The 23,077-nt window shown below is 34.4% G+C and overlaps 1 protein-coding gene across 1 annotated transcript in view; it reads right to left on the reverse strand.

Moving 5' to 3' along the window:
* The window catches only part of kcnt2b (potassium sodium-activated channel subfamily T member 2b), a 187,749-nt gene that overhangs the window by 11,616 nt on the left and 153,056 nt on the right, over nt 1-23,077 (reverse strand). Inside the window, exons 15-19 of the mRNA XM_087245086.1 lie at nt 22,493-22,601; nt 19,343-19,399; nt 15,756-15,908; nt 12,206-12,456; nt 2,505-2,823 (exon numbers count right to left, since the gene is read on the reverse strand). Coding sequence (XP_087101212.1) covers nt 2,505-2,823; nt 12,206-12,456; nt 15,756-15,908; nt 19,343-19,399; nt 22,493-22,601 — 889 coding nt within the window. The remainder of the gene's footprint in view (nt 1-2,504; nt 2,824-12,205; nt 12,457-15,755; nt 15,909-19,342; nt 19,400-22,492; nt 22,602-23,077) is intronic.

Raw genomic sequence — 23,077 nt, forward strand, 5'->3', positions numbered from 1 at the left:
GCTTCTGGTGTGCGACCTGCTTAAGTCAAGTTCGATATTTTCAATGGAGAGATGCACACATGAGGCAACGCACTCGCACATTTCAGCTGCACCTAGTTAAGATGACTGGGAGCTTCTGTGACCACGGAAAATGCAAATGACTGAAGTTTCAGGAAAAATGCTTGACATCGCTTTGACTCACACACTAAAATGGCAGACATGAAACAACAAACTGAGGATATGGTATTGTGCGCCTGTCAATCAATATCGGTGGGTGGGGGGACAACACTCCTACATCAAGTTGCGGTCTTTTTTACTGGCTTGACTTACTGAAATAAATAGTTAAAGGTCACTTCTGAAAAATCAGCTAGATAAAATCTGTTGGAGTGTGAAATGTAATTGGCCAGCTCTGGCCATTTGTTCTTGAAGATGGTCAGCATCATTTGAGTGTGAATGCAGACTGCGATTAAGTCAGTAAATGACTAAAGATGAATTTTAACAATTTTAGGCAACATGTTTTGCAATATTGCTTTCAGATTAAAATCTCAAGCCTTAAGTTTGGACAATGAAGACATTCTGACTGTGTTTGTGTTTGTCTAAATAGTCTAAAATATTATTTGCATTTGTTTATATGGCAAAACATGTCTATTTTTCACCAAAGAAGGTCCATACTGACTCCAATGGCAGATACATGTTGATTGGTCAGTTTGATTGTCTCAGTATTTGGGCTTTAGTCACATGGTCAAGAAAGAGACAAAATAGTTGGCAAACTTTGCTCTGTGTTTTTCCTGCTCTGTGCTTTCCTGCTCTGCCCCTCTCCTATCTTCTCTGCCTCTTTGAGGCCTACTTACTCTCTTTGTCTCTCCCTCCCCCTGTCTCTCCTTCTACCTCTGGTAACTTTATTTTTACATTTAAGCTGGGTACAATTATTATCACATGTTTTTTTATCATTTCATATTTTATCAATTTATAGTTATTTTATAACTAATTCAGTTGTAACCATAGATAATTATCGTCATTAAATAATTTCATTATCTTTTATTTATTATAGATTATCATTATATATTTGTGAATTACTTTTGATTTAACATCAACACTTAATTGCTTTGTATTGCAATACAATACAATGCAATCACATAATAGCTAAGCTCTCTCACATTTAAAGCTATTAACAACACTGCCCTGATTTCCATTTTTGGTATAAGATTGCAGAAGGTTAGTTTGACTAGAAATGTACAGTTTTTTTTACCATCATGCTCATAGCTTTTTAGTTACTCAGCAGTTTTAATACTAATCAGGCTGTTGTTATTTATGAATTTTCAATGTAACATTTTTACTAGAGAAAAATCAAGAAAAATTGTAAAGCTGCTCATTATTATTTTTTATTTATTTGTTTAATTGTTTTATTTAAATGGCCAATGTCTAACTGAGGAAAATTGATTGCGCTGGCCAGATAGTTTGCCTTATAAATAAATATAAGCTACAATTTTTAATAATAATTAAATAATAACAAATCCTATTTTTTTATTGATAAATCATGTAATAAATTTGTATTTTAAAGTTTTTAGTTTTTTTTCAAAATCTTTAAAGAAATGTTTTGGTGCATCAAAAAGTTTGGTTCTGATGACCATCTGACAAGCAATTTAAACAAAAAAGTGTCTAAAATGTCATTAAATTGCAGTATTTAAACCTCATAATTAAGTAGAAAATGAGGTGAATAACTGCAAAACGGTCCACTTTTTGATTAAAAAAAGAACCATTGCTTTCACCAGGCTGGCTATAAGCCTGAGATAAATATTTAATAATGATGTAGATATGCATCAGATAAATATTTGTTGTTAATCAACCCCAGGCTTGTATAAAACTACTAAATTGCTCCGAAAATGACAAGTTTTTTACTCTTTAATTGTCAAATTCATAAATGATGTGTGATGTGTTTCACTCAGCATAGAGGCTGTTCTGAACTCAAGTTTATTTAAGACACTTCCTCGCCATTTTATTTGTTGTCATAGCGCTGTCAACACTGACAGTTGGAGGGGCGTGGTTAAGGATGTTAACCACACCCAATACCTTAGACAGACATAATCTGAGAATTTAACTGAATTTATTTTTAGATTTCAATTACAGATTAAAGGGGCATTTTTTAAATGAATGAGAAGCACAGATTAATTGTTCACCACAAAATTAACAATGTGAGCTAACATACACATGATTTTATTTCATGTGTACTTTAAAGTCTATATCACCTATCCCTATAATGCAGTGTTTTTCAACCACGTTCCAGGAGGAACACCAACACTGCATGTTTTGAATGTCTCCTTTATCTGCCACATCCATTACAGGTCTCTGCTGATGATCTAAATGAGGTGTGTTTGGTTAAGAAAACATGAAAAATGCAGAGCTGGTGCTCCTCCAGGGATGTGGTTGAGAAACACTGCTATAATGCATCTCTGATACCAAAAACTGATGTTAATACCAGGTGGAAACAGAAAGCAAGTGAGGGCCCTTAATGGTGTGATACTCACTCGCAGTGTGCTCCCCACCACTGGCCTTTCTGCTCTCCTCCATCCTCCTCCTTGCCCTCCTCTCCTCCCTCGTCCTCAGATTGGTCCCCCAGCAGGTCAAACGTGGAGTTGTGTACACCGTCCACCACTTCCAGGACAGGGGCGATGCTGTGTCTTCTTTCCTCACCGGAGCCACTGACGGCAGGCAGCGATAGCGTGTTACAAACGCTCACTTCTGTCCTGCAGCCACTTCTGCTCACCGTCCCACTGCCCAGAGCTGCCGGCCCCGAGCCTTCAGGACTGCTGTCACTTGAGTCCTGTAGGTCGATCGCCACCGTGCCTGGCATGAACACAAAGTCAAAACTGACTACATTCAATTTCTTAATATGTAAATATTCTTAGTGAATGATTTATTGGAGCAGTGATTCCCAACTGTACAATGGAATAGCTTGGATTATGTGTGGTTAAAATCAGAGCTGATACTCACACATATACTGTACATAAATTGTCCAGGGGCCCCAAACTACCAGGACTCCCACATTGCTTTCAAATATTATATACCGTCTCCCAGTGTGCAAATGATCTTTAGTAAGACTAACAATCAGGGGTGCATTAGCGAGCAGTACGTTAGCCAACTATGGTTGCAAGTTCTATCATTACAAACAGTTCGTTGATTTGATGTTTCCCAAATCCATAGTTCCAAGCAACATTTGTAAACTGCGTTGCAAACTTGTACGTTTACAACTACACCTAGACATAACTCGCGGTTGAACTATCATACTGTAGTATGATGCATTGCTTGGGAAAAGAACAATGTAATGATGAGTGTTTCCCAAAACCCGTAGTATCTTTGTTGCCGATCTGTTTAAAACACGTTAGTCATCATTTAAAACAGTCATGATGATTTTCTAAACGGGGTGGTGAATGAATGAAAGAATAAACTGTACAAAAGCATGCACATCTCTCTAAATTGGGTGCTCAGCCAAAACCGCAAAAAGTGCAAATAAATGTCAATCAAAGGCCGCAACACCAAGGCTCCAAAAATACAAATTTATTAAATTAAAAAGGCTGACACATCTAACATTTGACAAATGACAAATCCAATATTTGTTTTGGTAAAAACATGCACTCGTCTCCATATGAATTGAAATATATGTAAATAGCACATATTGGACCAATGTTTATTTTACCAACATAATTTAGAACACTATACTTGAAAACATAAAATAACATACAAAAAGCTAACACATTCTAATCTCATATAAAAAATGAATAATTAAGCTATTTATTAAAAAATAAAGTTTCATATTTAGAATTTATAGGAAATGACTAATCACTTTAATAATAATAATAATAATAATAATAATAATAATAATAATAATAAGAAGAAGAAGAAGAAGAAGAAGAAGAAGAAGAAGAAGAAGAAGAAGTAGAAGAAGAAGAAGGATTATTATTATTATTATACGTTGGATATTGTTTATTTACTTTTCATTTTTTTGAAAAGACTTCATTTACAATTTGACATATTCAAACCACTGCAGAAATGTTGTAACCAACAGGTCCATGTCATATACAGTACAGATACTTAATAAATAACCAACTCTTAATGAAAAGCATTATTGCATGCTATGTTTTTAGCTTTTACAAGCTTTAGAGACACAACATAAATTAATAGATCAATTATAGCTTTCATCATGGGCCATGACTGCGTTCAAAATGGCATAAATGTTTTCAAAGTGCGCTACGAAAGGAAAGGGTTATATGAAGATCGCTAAAACTCAACTATAAAACAATACTTTGAAAGCAAACTACAAGTAAGAGCGATGGCTTTAATTAATATTTTAATCATTCCAAGTTTAAATGTTGGAACGTTAAACTTTAAAGGAAAAGTTAAACTTAAAACGTGAAGGAATAGGGCATGGGGCATATAACTGGGAATAGAACACAGCAAGGAACTATGCTTCTAACTACAGTTCCAGAGGTGTAGTTGCAAGTGTACAAGTTTGCGAATGTTCATTGGAACAATGAATTTGAGAAACACAAAATTAACGAACTATGTTTGTAACGACAGAACTTGCGATTTTAGTTGGCTAATGATGCTTTTCAAAAATTCACTACAGAGCTTTAGTTAGAACCATAGTTCCTGGCTGTGTTCTATTCCCAGTTCACCCCCCCACCCCCCCAACCCTTAAGTTCCATTAAGTATGTTCCAACGTTTAAACTCAAAAAGAAAAAAAAAAGAAAAAGAAAAAAAACATTAACATAATCTCTCTTACGAGAGATACTTTAAAAACATGTATGCCGTTTTGAACGCAGCCGTGGCTTATGACAAAAGCTATAGGTGACCTATGGAAAGCGAAATCTATGTTACAACTCCAAAGCTTGTGAAAACAAAATTATATATTAATGGTTTTAATTTATAGTAGCCTAGTGGTTCCCAGGTGTCACTTGGTGATTTTCAAAAATCTAATTCACTTTATTAAAATATTAGAATTACCATATTTAATCAATGACCTACAGAAAAAAAGTAGTTATTAGTTACAATAAAAAAAAACAACAACAACATGACATTAGTCTTTTGGATTTTTTGTGACCGCTGGAGTGATTACTTTGTATTAACGATAACACATTGATTTTATCGCACCAGGTTAAACTTTATGACACATTTACAGCACTAATGTATATTAAGTGAATGTAGGATGGTCCCAGAGTGGCGTTCTTCAAAATTAAATTTTGAATAGACTTGCACCTACTGGTATGTGTGCATTGTTGTGTGGATAGTTTATATATTTATAACCACCTATATAACCACCGATATTGCGGATCCGGAGTCACTGGCATTGTTATTTTGGGAAGGTAGGCTGAAAAGTTTGGGAATCCCTGGCCTAGGCCACTTATTAAGAAATATATATTTACTATAGCAGATTTCTGCAGTGGTTTGAATGTGTCAAAGCTGTCAAAGTTGACATACAAAAAAAAAAAAAAAAAAAGTGCATGTGTTTACTAAAACTAATATTGGATAAAAAAAAAAAGGATTTGCTCAGCAAAACGGTGGTGCAGTGGGTAGCAAGATCGCCTCAGAGCAAAAAGGGCACTTGTTTAGCCTCGGCATTTGTGTGTGAAGTTTGCATGTTCTCCCCGTGTTCATGTAGGTTTCCCCCACAGGTCCAAAACCATGTGGTATAGGTGAATTGGGTGAGCTAAATTGTCTGTAATGTGTGTGTGTGAATGAGTGTGTATGGATATTTCCCAGTGGTGGTTGCAGCTGTAAGGGCATCTGCTGTGTAAAAACATATGCTGGATAAATTGGTGATTCAATTCGTTGTGGCGACCCCAGATTAATAAAGGGACTAAGCCGAAAAGAAAATGAATGGATGACTATTAGTTTAAAAAAAAAGGTTATAGTGATTTTTCTCTTAAGAAGTTGTTACTCTACCCCATTTAGAGCATCATTATGAGTGTTTTATGTTATAAATGCAGTGGTTTAAACGATGGATCTGTGTAGAGAAGTTGCGGTTTTGGGAAACACTTGTCACTACATTATTCTTTTTACAAACGATGCATTGTATGATAGTTTAGCCATGAGTTGTGTTGTTGTTTGGGAAACACACCCCAGCTATGTAACCAACCGTTTAGAACCCCCAGAGATATGGGGCCCCAATAAAGCCCTATAAATATACACAGTAAAAATATCAATATATTTGCAGTTTTCTGTATCCTTTTTTATTTTTCCCATTTATTTATGCTTTTAAATTGCATTATGGGAGTTTGATTTCTCTTTCGACAACTTTTAACTTTGAAAAGTTTCAAAAAGTGACTTTTGTAACCATTGTGAATTGTTTAAAGTGGTAGATTGTATGTGTTATTGTTTATTTTACAGCACAAAAACATCGTAATAAAATACCAGTACATTTTCTGTTATTTCACAGATTTATTTTTCTACATTTTATTTTGCATACATTATATTACTTCACACTACTAAAATGTCAATAAAAGTCATTTTGTTAAATTGTACAGTTGAATTGTCAACATCAAAAGTCAACAGAGCAGAGATCAAGGTCCCATAAGGCAATTCACAACCATAAATAAACGGAAAACTCTTGCGAATCACAACATATGGAAACTATTTATAACATTTTATTTTACAGTGTATATAATTGAAGGCAGAATTATTAGCCAACCTTTGAATTTTTTTTCTTTTTTAAATATTTTCTAAATGATGTTTAACAGATTAAGGAAATTTTCACAGTGTGTCTGATAATATTTTTTTTCTTCTGGAGAAAGTCTTATTTGTTTAATGTCAGCTAGAATAAAAACAATTTACTTTTTTTTTAAACCCATTTTAAGGTCAAAATTATTAGCCTCTTTAAGCAATTTTTTTGATAGTTTACAGAAGAAACCATCATTATACAATAACTTGTCTAAATACTCTGCCTAGTTAACCTAATTACCCTAGTTAAGCCTTTAAATGTCACTTTAAGCTGTATAGAAGTGTCTTGAAAAAATATCTAGCAAAATAGTATTTATTGTCATGGCAAAGATAAAATAAATTAGTTATTAGAAATAAGTTATTAAAATTATGTTTTCAGAAATATGTTGGAAAAAAATCTTCTCACCGTTAAACAGAAATTGGGGAAAAAATAAACAAGGGGGCTGATAATTAAGGGGGTCTAATAATTCTGACTTCAACTGTATGTAAACATATAATATTTTTATAATATTTTATATGTAGAGTGTCTTACAAACACCATTTTAACATAATTGTTACTTTTGAAAGTAATGCAGAACAACATTGAGTTCCTCCTGAAAAAGGAACTAGTTACATTTCTTTTCACGGGAAAGTAATGCATTATGTTACTTTTGAGTTACTTTTGCGTTACTTTTTCAGCACTTTTTTTTTTTTAACAGAGGAACTCTGCAATTAACACACACTGTACAACCTACACCTATATTTACCTTTAAAAGAAATGCATAAAATATAGGATAATGTTATCTAAGAACTATCTGAGCTCCAGAGCTATACATGCTGTATATACAGATTATTAAAAGTTTAATGAGACAACTGTTCATTGAGACAACTCCCTTTTCCTTTTCTTCAATGCGTTCAAAATAATGAACACATTAATAAAAATAATACATTTTATTTAAAGGTGCCTTTCTGGCAACTCAAGGACATCGCACAATAAAACAAGATCAACAAAACAACAAGAAAAATATTATAAATATATACAGCAATCGTGTTGGTACAGGTAACTATTAAAAGCCATCTTAAACAAGTGGGTTTTGAGTTTTGATTGTATAATGTGATGAAGTCAATATTTCTGATGGTAGATGGTAGTGAGCTCCAAAGCCGAGGAGCAGAGCAGCTGAATGCTCTATTGCCCATGGACAATAGACAAGCAGAGGGAACAGACAAGAAGATGTCAGGGTGCGAGAGGGAGCAGCAATGTGGATGAGGGCAGACAAATATGAAGGGGCAAAATTGTGGATGGGTTTGAATGTTAACAAAAAGATTTTAAAATCAATTAAAAAATAAACTGGTAACCAGTGAAGCTGCTGCAGAACAGGGGTGATGATAAGAAGAAGGGGTTTAGGTGATGATACGGGCTAAAATAAGTTATGGACCAACTGAAAATTACGGAGGGATTTCTGTTTTAATAAACTAAAAAGTAACTCACGTTACTTAGAAAAGTAAGATTATTATTTGCTTTACTTGTAACTGATTATTACTTCCAGAATGTGTTACTTTTATTTCAGAAAGAAAGAAAAAAAGTTAATTAAAAAAGGGGGTGCATATTAGAACTGCTCAGCCTCAGGAATGAAATTGCTTAGGGTGCCAAAATCACTAAATCTGCCTCTGTTTCCAATGATTATGAAAACACAAAGAAAAAATTATGGGGACAGTCACATTCTGTTCCTTTCCATTAAATCCAAGTAATTTGTTGAGCATAACACAGACACTTTGGGATTTGGGTGTATTTGTAAGGTAATGAATTAACTACAGCAGTTCGAAATATTGCTGAAGGACTAAAAACGATTTCAGCGTGAAGACTTCCAGCTTTAACAATCTAATACCAATGGCAGAAATCAGGAGCAGTGTGGGAGAGCATTGTTATTTTCTGATTATATTGTATTTGCTGTACAATTAACGAAGCTATTAGATGCTAATGTTAAATCCAAAATAATTCACAGAATACACACAATGTGAAATGGTTTAATGACATTATTATGTTATTGATTGCTATGAATTAGTTACAAAATAACTGTTTTAAATGATAAAATATTTGAAATGATGAAACATATAATATCAATTGTGCACAGCTTAAATGTCAAAAAGTTACCTGAGAGAAAATGGGAAGTTTTAAATTTAGCATTGTGTCTAAATATAGCATCGAAATTTAAGCAAATCAGTAAGTAAAATATTCACGTTTGTCATTATAGATGTTTAAATGTATCTTAAAGTTTTCTTAAAAAATACTTCATCATTTTGTCTCCTTCATGTGGTTTATAAACATTTATAAGTTTCTTTCTTCTGTTCAACACAATAGAGGATATTTTGAAGAATGGTACCCATCGAATTCCATAGGAAGCCAATCAGTGAAGGCAATCCTATCGTGCTTTACTCAAACCTCTGAGTTTTTTATGAGTTCCAGTGTTTTTCACTAGATGGCGATGTTGCACTGAAATTGGAGATTTTTTATTTATTTATTTTTTTATAACAAAAGCCCCAAGGGATTTTTACAGTCAATTTAAACCCCATTTTTCTCATTTTCTGTCTACATCCATCTTACATCCACAGTAAAGAGCAAGAGTTATTAATATTCTAGACAATGAGCTCCACGGAATACATCATAATAAGCTAATACATTACAATTTAATTCAGACAGGCTTACTGTAATTTATATATTCGATTTGTTTTTTTTTTAATAAAATGAAAATTATGTCCTAATCACATGTCTGTTTAGGATAGTAGAAGTACAATACTTTTGCACATTTATAATATATAATATGTATGTATATATAGCTTATAGGGGCTAATAATTTTGACCTTAAAATGTTTTTTTTTTTTTTTTTTAACTGCTTTTAATCTAGCTGAAATAAAACAAATAAGACTTTCCTGGAAAAGAAAAACAAATTCAACTGTAGATATATATATATATATATATATATATATATATATATATATATATATATATATATATATATATATATATATATATAAATGTTTTTTTTTTTTAACTTAATTTTGTTTCTTATTTTTAGTGCAAATATCAAAATATCCTTAAATTAGGCAGCATTTTTTAGACAAGCAAAACTTGTTGTCTTGTTTTAAGAAATAATGTCAAAATTAAGCAAGCTTAAAATAAACAAATTATAGACATTTGGCCTAGAAACAAGACAAAATATCTAAGGAAGAAAATAATTTATTGCAGTTTGTCCAGTTTTTGTCGGTAAAAAAAACAAACAAAAAAAAAAAAACTATGGCATGTATCCAAATTCAGTCCTGGTGAGCCAGTGTCCTGCAGATTTTGGCTTCAACTTGCCTTAATACACCTGCACGCCAGGATGTTTCTTAAAAGCCTAAGACTTGATTAGCTAGCCCAGGTGTGTTTGTCGAGGGTGGAACTAAAATTTGCAGGACACCGACCCTCCAGGATGTAGTTTGGGCACTCTTGCACTATGATTTCAGAATTAAAACTGTGAATGTTTGACATTCTAAAGCCATAATGTAACAGCAGCAGCTGCAGTTACACAATGCAATGCACATCCAAATCAATCAATTGATCAAAGAAAGTAAGTAATGTAGTCAGTCAGTTAGGTGTAGGCAGATTTACATGTTTGGGTGAAGGGCAGAGCTTCAACACAACACAGGATTGAACAAGTGCAGCATACACATCACTACAGACATGCAAAGATGCAGCATACTTGCTTAGCAAAAGATCAATATTTCATCTAGAAAACAGCTTTTCATTTCATGTTGACTAATCACTGTAAAAAAAGATTAGTTAATTTAATTAATTGATTTAATTAGTGATTCAATTGATTTTAAAAGTGAGTAAATCCATTGCTTTAAAAGCAATTAATTGACTTTATTAAAAGAAGCGAGTAAACCCATTTCCTTAAAATGTATTCATTACTTTTCTTTTCTTTTCGGCTTAGTGTCATTATTAATCAGGGGTCACCACAGTAGAATAACCGCCAACTTATCCAGCATATGTTTTACACAGCAGATGCCCTTCCGGCTGCAACCCATCGCTTGTCTTTGGACTTGTGGGGAAAACCGGAGCACCCAGCCAAGGCTCCAACCAGCAACCTTCTTGCTGTGTGGTGACAGCGCAGCCCAATGCACCACCGTGCCACCAGATTTCCTTAAAATAATTAAGTAAATGAACTATGTGCATCATATAAAAATTAAAGGTGCACACAAAGGGCTCAACCTGTGCAAGTGCACATGCCCTTTTTAGTCTTGGATAGAAAGTGCCCTTCCAAAATGACCTGAACTGCCCCCGCGACAAACAGAGAAAACAAAACTAAAGCAAATGCAGGTTGCCAGATTGAGGACCAACAGGGGCGAGTCTGACAAACAAGCCTAAAGGTTGACTTAAAGGCATTTTTTTTCTATAAAAGCAATGGCACGCAATAGAAGGAATATTCTCCCTATTAAAAGGAGTTTTTTTTCCTAACCGACTCCATAAAATTATATACTATAAACAGCTTCTATTTCTTGCAGTTGAACAACAGAAAATTGACAATGATCATGTCAGGTACACCTCATGTGCTTTTTTCAGTGTTAAATGCTAATTATGTGAGTTTGAATGCCATTTTACATGACATGTATTGCCATATACTGAACGCAGCAGCAGATAGTAAACCAACACATATCAGTGATTCAGCATTTGGAATTATTAATGTTAAAGAGGTTTAATATGTATTAATTACATTATAAACCTTACCGTTTCATGAGTGAGTGCACTATCTGTGCTTCTGAATGGCTGTATTTACATTTCTGTAGTGTTTCGTCTGGTAAAAACAGCCACATTGCTTATCCTTGCAAATCTAATCACGTACAGTAGCATGTTGTTATGACACAGGGTTACAATGTAACCTGCTCACCTAATGTTTACATTCGCAATATTTATATTATTTGCAATTTAATAACCACGTCATGTGGAACTCTACTAGTTTGCTACTGTCTACCGGAGGTCACATTTCAGTCACGGGCTCATCCTTCGAGAGCCGTCATGACTGAATGAATCAAATACACAGTTTTCCAACAAAGCAACTCGGGGTGCTAAAATATAATTAGTTAAAGTGGCAGTGAGTGGGTTAAAAAAAGCATAATAAAAACAGCGTTCCAGCAAGTACATTTTCAAAGCGGAATATCTGATTTTAGCATTGTTATTCAGAAAACAAGAATGTACACTTAGCTTGTTTCTTAAATATCTGCAAACAGACTATGGTATTGTTATTCTTCAGAAGAGTCAAACACTTAAACACCTTTAAGTCAATTGATAAGTTTTAAGTTACAACAGGTTTATTCACTTAAAGTGAATAAAGTAAAGTAAACTTGTTATTTTTCTCACTTTACTCACTTTCGTTAAGTAAACAAACTTTTTACAGGTTTTTTACAGCCTGTATGTGATTTTTATCGATAGATTGTTATTTGCAAAAATCTGTATATTGACTATTTGAGATTGAAAGATTTTAGTTGGCTTACTAACCCATGCTGGCTATGATGCTGTGCACTGGCAGGCGAGTGAGGCCATGATAGATGGTCTGTGGGACCCCCCTGGAATCACCCCCGGGGCCTCGCACCGGCTCTCTGTGGCCACGGACAAATGCTGAATTTTCCTCTTTGGAGATGTTGATGTAGAAACAGGTGTCAGAGGCTCCCATAATGTGACAAGGTCCAGGGTTCAGGAGGATATTGGCGGTGTCCATCCTGCGCACCCCAATCAGACACACACCGTATCTGCAGAAGCACAGATGCAAACAGTGTTATGCAGATTCAGACACATGGCTATAGTAGCATTTTTGATAACTATATTTAAAGCAGTCATCTCAAACTTACTTCCTGGAGGGCCAGAGCTCTGCATAGTTCAGCTCCAATTACCTCCAACTCACACCTGCTTAATAGTCTCTAGTAGTTTTGATAAGCTTGATTAGTTAGATCACCTGCGTTTGATTAGGGTTGGAGCAAAACTGTGCAGAGCTGCGACCCTCCAGGAACTGAGTTTGAGACCTATGATTTAAAGGAATAGTTACTTTATTTATTTATTTATTTTTTGCAAAAACCTCCAAATTCCCCTATTGGAACAAGACAGTGTAACTAGTTGAAAAATTACTAAAGATGCAGTGAGAAATGACGTTACAATTAAAAATACATAAATATGTCAAGTAAGTGACAGTTTATTCCACTGGGGTAGCCCCTGATAAACCAGAGACAAAGCAAAAGGAAAATGAATGAATGAAATGTCAAGTAAGTGCAATAATCAATAACATTAAAACTGACATTAATTAAATCTTAAAAATATGTTGTCATTGCTGATATTTGGGATTTAGATTTAATCTAAGTAGAACATTTTAAACCAAGCTTGACTTAAATAATGTAGTGTAAAAACACTGTGAAACATCAATATCTGTGCATTGTCCATTAACAAAAAAAGCTTATCAGATGTATAGGTATTATGAAGTAATATAAATAATGTATAGTTTTATACCTTATCTTATCTTTTTTTTTTTAAATCTTAAATTAGCAAATAAAACACAATGTAGACCTACTGGGAAAAAGGATGTGCCTTTCAAACAATTTTAGAAGCTGTCAACCATTCATTCTCACCATACTTGAGGTCTTAATGCTTATTCTCATAGCATCCATGTTGGATAAAAGAACGGCATCTTATCTTCGTCTTTTGTTAAACAGTATTGTCGTTTAATGTAAATTAAATCAGACTCATTCAAAGTAGCGTCGCTGCGCAAAAAATGATTATGAATGCATGCTACACTTCCGACTGTACACTGTGTTTTCTTTTTCTTATAATGAGTTTTGAGGTAAGGGACGTTTCCATTTGCTATTCACTGGCTCATCTAGTTCATCAAACTCCATCTTTTAAAATCTAAATCGAAAGCAAAACAAAACAGTCTCCTCATAAAAGTCGACAAATCAGCGCACTGCTACACTGAAAACATATGATTTGATTACTGTTTTCTGACTAGTTCTCAGAACATAGCGAGTTTTGTTGTCAAAGGCAAGCGGCGACACTTTATCCTGGAGCTTTTTATGATGTATAATGGTGTTAGATATAGAGACTTTCACTTTGAAGCTTCCAAAAAGTGCATAAATCCATAGTAAAACCAACCCACACTTGAACAAAGATATACCATGTCTCAAGAAGTGGATCAATGTGTTTTTGAAACAAAAATATTTTAATATATTTAAATTATTAAATCCAATCTTTGACAGTAATTGAATGCATGTTGTGTGATTGACCAATACAATGGGGGGAGGTAGGATGCAAGGTAGGATGCGATGCTGGATTAACAGTTATGTTGATCCTGAAACATCATTCTTGCTCGAAAATATAATCCATACCTAATCCCAAACCTAAAGCTAACTGTAAATTTGTCTGAAAATCAGGGGGGATTAATGGTTGGATTACAATGATGAACAGTAGAAGCACATAACCCTAACTTTAAGCCTAAATTTAATATAAACTGCAATTCTCTGACTGGCTGAAAACTAGTTGGCTTGACGTTACTGTGTATTATTATACAGTATATCACTCTTATAATGCTATGTGCACTTAAAAATATATATTTTCGGTGCTTGTTCAAACTACTTGGTAGCATGAGCTTAACACAATTCTGGGAATTTGTTTTGGGAAACTTGTTTCAATTATTCATTCATTTTCAATTATTCATTCATTTTCTTTTCGGCTTAGTACCTTTATTAATCTGGGCTCGCCACAGTGGAATGAACCGCCAACTTATCTTATCTTAGCATATGTTTTATGCTGCAGATGCCCTTCCAGCTGCAACCCATCTCTGGGAAACACACATACACTTCTAATAATTTACCCAATTCACCCAATTCACCAATTCACCTGTACCACGTCTTTGGACTTCTTTGGACGTCTTTGTGGGGGAAACTGGAGCACCCCGAGGAAACCCACGCGAACACAGGCAAAACATGCTAACTTCACAAAGAAAAGCCAAATGAGCCAGCGGATGATTGAAGCAGTGACCTTCTCGCTGTGAGGTGACAGCACTACCTACTGCACCACTGCGTCACTCTTTAATCTAATTTTGTTAAGATCATTTAAGCAATTTGTGTTGGGAAAACACAAATTAATAATCTAGAACCCTGCATTTCTTACATGCATCTAACCATGTATCTTACAACATGCGTCATATGAGTTGGACATAACATGCCACGAGAAGTCAGTGATTAAAGTCATCAAGATCATTTAAAAAATCTATCTACCTCATAAGACATGCTTTAACTTTGGTGGTTGGTGGTGATTAGGTTGGTTTGATGACAGATTTATGCACTTTTGGAGGAGACAGTGGCTTTTATTTTGAAGCTTTCAAAAGTGGCTGATTTATAAAGTGGGTCTCAGAATGTACAAGTACTGCATTCAATTACATTTTTTCCATGCCATGTCATTAAAATATGAACATTTATTTTACCCCAGTATATTCAATGGAGCTTTTGCGCTAGCCTGCTAATCCTGATGGCTATGTACGTGTAAACGGCTTTTCATCTTGTTTTACGCTTGAGCAACTACATTAACGCTGAAGTCCATTTAACTGAATATATTTTAAATACATTATATCATCAATGCTGTAAAATTAACTGTATAAAATGGAAAGTCACATTAATCATTCACCAGAAGTTTATCAGTATGGGAATAAACACTAGCTGTGCATATAGAAGCTACTTAATAAAAAAAAATGTCGAATTGTTGTGAGATTGTGTTGGATTAAACAGCACGGTAAGGCCAGGATAAACTACTCCAACTGTGTTCAACGAAAATGGCTTGAATGTGAGTAAATTATGAAGTAAATTCTAGTGCTGAAATATTCCTTTACCCCTACTTTAAGATATTCCTAAAATCATAAAAATAACTCTGTAAAGCTTAAAATTGACAAACTGTAAACCTGTCTCTTAAATCTGATTGGTTGATGTTGATCCAGGCACATATTGCACTTTGTTAAATTAGATTATGCATGAGTGTTACTGACTTGGAACTCACTGCAGCAAAGACTTACTTCTTATGTGCATGAAAGGAGGCAAAGGTGAAACTCTTTCCCTGATATTCTCCAAAAAACTTGCTCTCCTCCAGTCGGATGTGGTGCACCTCATTGGCTGCGCAGCGCCGGTAGGTGCGCTGCCATTGATCGACTGAGCTGGCACCACCTTCCCTGTGACAGACAGACAGAAAAACATGAAAAGCATTCATTCATTCATTTTCCTTCGGCTTAGTCTCTGATTTATCAGAGGTCTCCACAGCCGAATGAACCGCCAACTATTCTAGCATATGTCTTACCCTGTGGATGCCCTTCCAGCCACAACCTAGTACAGGGAAGCAACCATACACACTCATTCACTCATACACACACACACTCACACATTACAGCCAATTTAGTTCATCTAGTTCACCTATAGTGTATGTCTCTATACAGTGGGGGGAAACTGGAGCACCCGGAAAAAACCCACGCCAAGGGGGAAACATGCAAACTCCACACAGAAATGCCAACTGAACCAGCTGGGACTCCAACCAGTGACCTTCTTGTTGTAAAGCAACAGTGCTAACCTGAGTCACAGTGTTACCAGTTCTCACAGTTCCCACAGTTCTCGGATAGATTAAAGGTAGAGTTCACCCAAAAAAAAAAAAAATCTGTCATCATCACTTACCTTTATGTTGACTTTCAGAAGACTTTTGCTCGTCTTTGAAAAACAAATGAGGATATTTTGAAACCTGTCAGACTTCTGTCCATCCACTGAAAAGTCCATTCCACCATTACTTTAAAGCTTCAAAAAGTTCATCATAAAAGTAATCTATATGAATCAAGCAGTTTCACACAAGTCCTTTGAGGAGACATGAGAGCTTTATATGATGAACAGATTTATTTTAGGCATTTATTTACAAACAAACAGGACTTTTGTGTACGACTAATGGAAAGAAAGAAATGTCTTAGTTTTCATTAAAAGTATCAAAACCCCTCCTAAAAACTCTTTGGAAGATGAGAACAAGTCTTTTTTAAGGGGGGGGGGGGGTGATCACAGGACATTTTAAAACAGATAGATACAGTTCTTAATTCTGAGTGTGGTTGAACCGCATTCTAAACTGTGGTAAAATACTACAACATAAACATAAACGTTTATATATATAAACGTATGTGTATAAAAAAATTTTCTTTACATTTGACACCATATTTAATACATACCGTTAAGCATTTGCAATTGTTGTAACTCTTTAGTTAATTTTATTTTTTACTTTTGACAACAAATTATATACTTGCCTATCCTGCTTCTCTTAATGTATACCAGATATTGTCATAATCAATTATCATTTAAAAAAAAAAATAAATAAATAAATAAATATGTTTGTGTTTTTTTTTTGCCGGAAAAAGTAAAGTTTTCTCATTGTTAATATGCTGTTGTGTGCATGTTTACAGAAATAAGGTTAGACAAAAACATAGTTCCAGAAATAAGGTTAGACAAAAACAGAATCCAAAAAATAAAAATGAATGTGTGAATAACAGGGTGAGAAAGCGGTAAAATCCAAAAACGTGGTAAAAATCAGACGAGGGCTTTTCTTTTTCTGGACGGCTTTTGTAAACCGTCGGTTGGGTTTAGGGAGGTAAGTGGGTGGCCAGGTCAATCAATAAAACTGGTTGGGTTTAGGGAAGGAGGAGAGGGGTCAGTTGATTGGTCTGCCGGCCAGTCAGTTATCCACTTATTCAGTCAGTCAGGCAGACAGTCGGTCAACAGCGGCCTCTGGTGGGTTAATACACTCACAACAGAAATTTGAAATACGAAAAAGTGCACACAGCAGCATCTTGTGGATCTTGTGGCTAAAAAAAAAAAAAAACTGCTAAATTAAGTACCTCACGGGACGTATTTCACGGTCTCCAGAATGTTTTCAGAATGAACCTGGGTTGCTTTTTGTATAAGCTGTAGATTGTTTGTATTACGCTTTATTTCATACATTTTCATAATCTTAATCATAATCTTTATTTCATACAATTTCATAATCTTTCGTATTTTAGGTCTTGTATTGAAAAAAAAAATGTTTGTGTTTGTTGGCATTGTGATATAGCTGGACCAATGAAATCGAGCCACAGGCGTGAGTCACAGCTGCAAGGTATGGGTTTTCACGTAGGGGCGTGGTTTGTGCTTAACAGGTTTGAGGGAAAATATCATGCGTTTTATTTGCTTTGCTGTGTTTTTTGCTGCTTATATGAAATACACATAAATACAGTATATACATAACAATAAACCACGTGGAGCTGTGGTTTATAGTGAGTTTAGAACAGCTAAGGAATTTTAGGCACTCTTTTCCATGTTGTGCCTAACAATGCCCTCTGGCTTGTAATAAATTAATATTAAACAACATGGGTTTAATTTAACTACATTAGAACTCACAATAACATAAAATAGTATTCTGTTTATTATAAATCCGTTTTAAAGCAGTTCTAATTGGCTGTTATTATTATAAATAACAATTATAAAATGGATAGTTCCACTCCTTAAACTAGATTTTTTGAGCTTGATTGTGTTCAGAGCTGCTGTAAAATACTTCACAAACAACTTTAAAATTCTGGATATGTATTTGTTTCCAATTTGTAATAGTCTTGAATTCCCTCTAAGGTTAAATAATAATTTTCCTTTCAAATGGAAAGACAAGGGCATCTTAAAAATCAAGGTCTTTAAATTTAGCTGTACCGCACAAACATACAGTATAATGTAAAAGAAAACCAAAACAAACAAAATTATATTTTTAATTAAGCACATCACATCATATAAGGTACACATACATTAGCCTACTGTCCTATCTAGTATTGTGAAAAGGCAGAACTGAAAATCTATGGTTTAAAGCTGCTGGTGCCAGAGAGAACATTTTGAAGTAGTGACATCTGTATGGTCCACCTCTTTCTTGTACAAATTTAGAAGGTACTGTGTGTATGTAGGTTTTTTCAATGAAAGTGAAAATATAATTCTACATACACACACTTATGACCATTTCACTCTTGGTAATGAGCCAAAAACACTCACAAAGAATTTAGTGAAATGTGCAAAGAAAAAAAAAAAAAAAACAGGAACAAGTTCAGTGACCCCTACATTACGGTACATATGCAAAAACCATTTTATAAAAGCAATTAGCCATGTGATGATGATTTAAGTTGTGGTTTAAGTTGAATTTAAAACAACTTTAGGGGGTTTTACATATTCCACTCCATATTATGCTTTAGAATGCCCCTTCGCTGTTTTAAATTCAGTGTAAACCTTAGCCTCTTGGAGCTTATTGTGTTTTATACTACATGAAAGTGTGGAAAAATAATGACAGAATGTAATATTTTGGGTGAACTCATCCTTTGAAATATTTCAAATGTTTTCACAGCTTGGGAAAACACTATATCTTAAAAATAGGCAGAAAAAATGTAACGCGCTTGATGTTTGTCTGACATCCATGTGCATGTAGAGGAGGTGAGAAGCAGAGGGAGTGGAGGAGGTGTGTGACGGAGACGGAGGTGAAGACACAAGAACAAAGATACATTCACAGTTTATGGTATCTTTGCCGCTGTGTGTATCAATGTGTATGCATCAATATTTTACAGTCATTAGCCCTGACCTGTTGAGGGGCTGGAAGGCTCCCGCTCGCTGCCTGAAGGCTTCTGAAGATGCTGTTCTGATTGAGGAAAAAAAAAAAAAAAAAAATTAAACACATGCTGATGGGTCAGAGATTATTCGTTCTTCATCTAGTCTAGTAAATGATGCTTATCATACATATGAATGAAAATTTACTGCAATAAATCATGAATAGTGACATTAAGATACATATAAGTTACTAAAACAAAGTGTAAAGAGAGAGAGATAAATTTATAAACACACACAAAAAATATACAGGCTACATAACATAATGAATTTGTAAATAAGGGTTTGGGATAGGCCGAGCAGGGTAAACAACTAGTCTAAAATTCTCTTATTTGTCATCAAGAATGCTTTTAGTTATAATCATGGTTTGAGAATGATAATTTACAGTTGATTAACCCTCCTTAAACAGAGAAGTAAAAAAACAAAAACAAATTCCTAATGACTAATTTATTTTGACTTTGTCATGATGGCAGTGCATTATATTTTTACTAGCTATTATTTAAATGCAATTTAAAGGTTTCACTAAGTATTTAGATTATAATTAGATTAACTCGGCAAGGATGTAACAGTAATAATGGTTGGTTCTGTAGCCAATGAGATAAATAAAAAAACAAATAAGTAAAGAAAGAAAAGGATGAATGAATCGATAAATGAATGAATGAATAAATGAACAAGGTTGCTATTACATTGAATCAAGCAGTTCTTACATTTTAAAATATTTTTGAATATTCCAGCCAAAATATTTTTTCCTATATATTTATATATATATATATGGAAGCGAATAAAAACTGCTTTTAATCTAGCCAAACTAAAACAAATATAAAAGTAAATATTTTACAGAAAAAAAAAGAAAAAAAAAAAAATATATATATATATATATATATATATATAAATATATTGAGGCAAGGCAGTGGCGCAGTAGGTAGTGCTGTCGCCTCACAGCAAGAAGGTCACTGGGTTGCTGGGTCGCAGGTTCGAACCTTGGCTCAGTTGGCGTTTCTGTGTAGAGTTTGCATGTTCTTCCCTTGGGTTTCCTCTGGGTGCTCTGGTTTTCCCCACAGTCCAAAGACATGTGGTACAGGTGAACTGGGTAGGCTAAATTGTCCGTAGTGTATGAATGTGTGTGTGGATGCTTCCCGTGAATGCTTGTGTGGGTTGCGGCTGGAAGGGCATCCGCTGAGTAAAAACTTGCTGGATAAGTTGGTAGTTCATTCCGCTGTGGCGACCCCGGATTAATAAAGGGACTAAACCCACATATATATATATATATATATATATATATATCTCTGCAAATAAAAACTGCTTTTAATCTAGCCAATATAAAACAACAACGACTTTTTACAGAGTAAATATTTTACAGAAAAATATGTAAAAATGTCCTTGCCCTGTCAAACATCACTTGGGAATTATTTAAAAGGAAAAAAAAAAAAATCAAAGGGGGGCTAAAAATTCTGACTTCAACTCTATAAAGTTATGTGATTTATGCTTAATTTAAAATTAATGTGTAGTCATTTAGGCTCGTTGTTTGGAGACATGTCTTCAGACAGGTTTAGGCTGTTTATTTTTAGACTATACAATTTTATTTTATTTTTTTTATTAAGTGGAATAAACCTTTTTTTAATTTACATAAAAAAAAATTTACTGTTTAAATTGATGGGATTCAAAATACTTTACATAGTCATTTTCTAATGATTTTTTTTAATGACCGTTATAAATGCTCTATTTATTTATTTTCCTTATTCTCCTTCTGCTTAGTCCCTTATTTATCAGGGTTCTCCACAGCGGAATGAACTGTCAACTATTTCAACATATTTTTTTACGCAGTGAATGCCCTGTACTGGGAAAAACCCATGCACTCTTGCATTCATACATGCACTCATACACTACGACCGATTTAGTTTATTTAGTTCACCTATAGCACATATCTTTGGACTGTGGGGGAATCGGAGGATCCAGAGACAATAAAACATAAACAATAAAGTAAGAGGGCCCTATCAAACACCCAGCGCAATAAGGCGCAAGATGTGTCATGTGTCATGATCAGACCAGCGCAACACTAATTTGCCCATTTTGCACCACATTGTTTAATAACAAGTCCATTTGCACCAGTATGTGGATTCATGGGTGTTCCAGTCTAGAAAGCTGCTATTTTGAGGAACTTAAATAGACCGTGTAATAGACCAGCTGAAAGCAGGTCTATAGTTCAGTGCAGAGCATGTTAGTTGTGCACCTTAAACACGTAATCATTGCTAAATGCATACTTATATATATTTTTTTTTTTATTAAAAACAGGCTTAGATTTTTCCACCTTTCAGGTTTTGGACCATGTGGGGCATAGCATTTGTGATATAACTCAGTTTTTGACCACACTTCGTTATTATTGTTCATTTTTTTCATTTGCTGGAAATTAAAACTGAATTTAAAAATTGTTTTAAAATAAATTTTTGTGCTTAACAAACAAAATTAATTATGTAGGGTAATGATATCTACGGTGGAGGGCACACAACACCATTTCCTTATCCACAAAAGAGAGTAAGAGAAAATAAAAAGGCAGAATAGAGGAGGCTTATTATTTATCCTTGCACTGCAGATGGTCTGTTTAACAGTTCTTTTCACTAGTGAAGTGTTCAGTTTTTACACTAAGAAAGTCCCTCATGTAAATAGCAAATGTGCCATGACAAGACACAATTGACTCTTAAAGGGAATTGGAGATGAGACTCTGATTAGTTTATTCTCAAGGCACACCCTTAATTTATTAAGAGTATTAGCATAACTCTGTTAGACCATGCACTGCGACGCAGACCGTGTTTTTCCATCCTTAAAATAGCAAAAGTGGATTCAGACACGCCCTTAATGCTTATTCGCCATGCGCTTTAGACTCTTTAGACTCTGCACCTAGATTGTTAAATAGAGCCCAGAATTGTGTGATTTTGCTTTAAAAAAAAACTCTTCAAAATCCCTATCAAAAAAAAAAAAAAAAAAAACATACTTCAGAAACCAAAAAATGAAAGAGTCCTGAAAAAAGGACAAGCACTAACACTTCACATTCCATCTGCATGATAAATGTTTTTTTAACAGAGACAGAGAATGCTCTGGATATTAGGAGTGTGAGAGTGTGTATACTCACTGTCCTCTAGAGGAGTGAATCAACAGTGTGATCAGGGTAGAGGTGGCAGGACACACACAGTTCAGGGCCAACATAGCATATTTAAACTCTTCCTCACAAACCACATGATCTGCAAAACAAAAACAAAAGAAAAAAAATTATTTGCACAAGAAGTATTGATTTGTTTTCTTTAGTTGGCATAAAACATGCAAAATAATGCACATAATGCTTGATTGGTGTCTGTGGAGCATAATAACAGAAAAGCACAAGCTATTATTTTTGCTCAATAGCTTATTTGTGTGCGTGTGTGTGTGTGTGTGTGTGTGTGTGTGTGTGTGTGTGTGTGTGTGTGTGTGTGTGTGTGTGTGTGTGTGTGTGTGTGCAAACTATAAACAAACTTTATTTGTTTTAAGTTGTATTTGTAGCTGTAAGATTTCAGATCTGGTGGGTAATCACCTCACGCACTGTTCTTCTACTTTAATTTGAATGTAAAACACTTACCATGTTGAAATAATCCTGACAAGATGGGAAAAAAGGATAAATCTTTCAACAGAGAAGGCAGTTGTATTACTCCATTCTAATGGTATTATTAATATGTTTTGCATG

This window comes from Danio rerio, chromosome 3 (genome assembly GCF_052040795.2).
Source record: "Danio rerio strain M-AB ecotype USA chromosome 3, GRCz13ab, whole genome shotgun sequence".
In the NCBI taxonomy this organism is placed as follows: domain Eukaryota; kingdom Metazoa; phylum Chordata; class Actinopteri; order Cypriniformes; family Danionidae; genus Danio; species Danio rerio.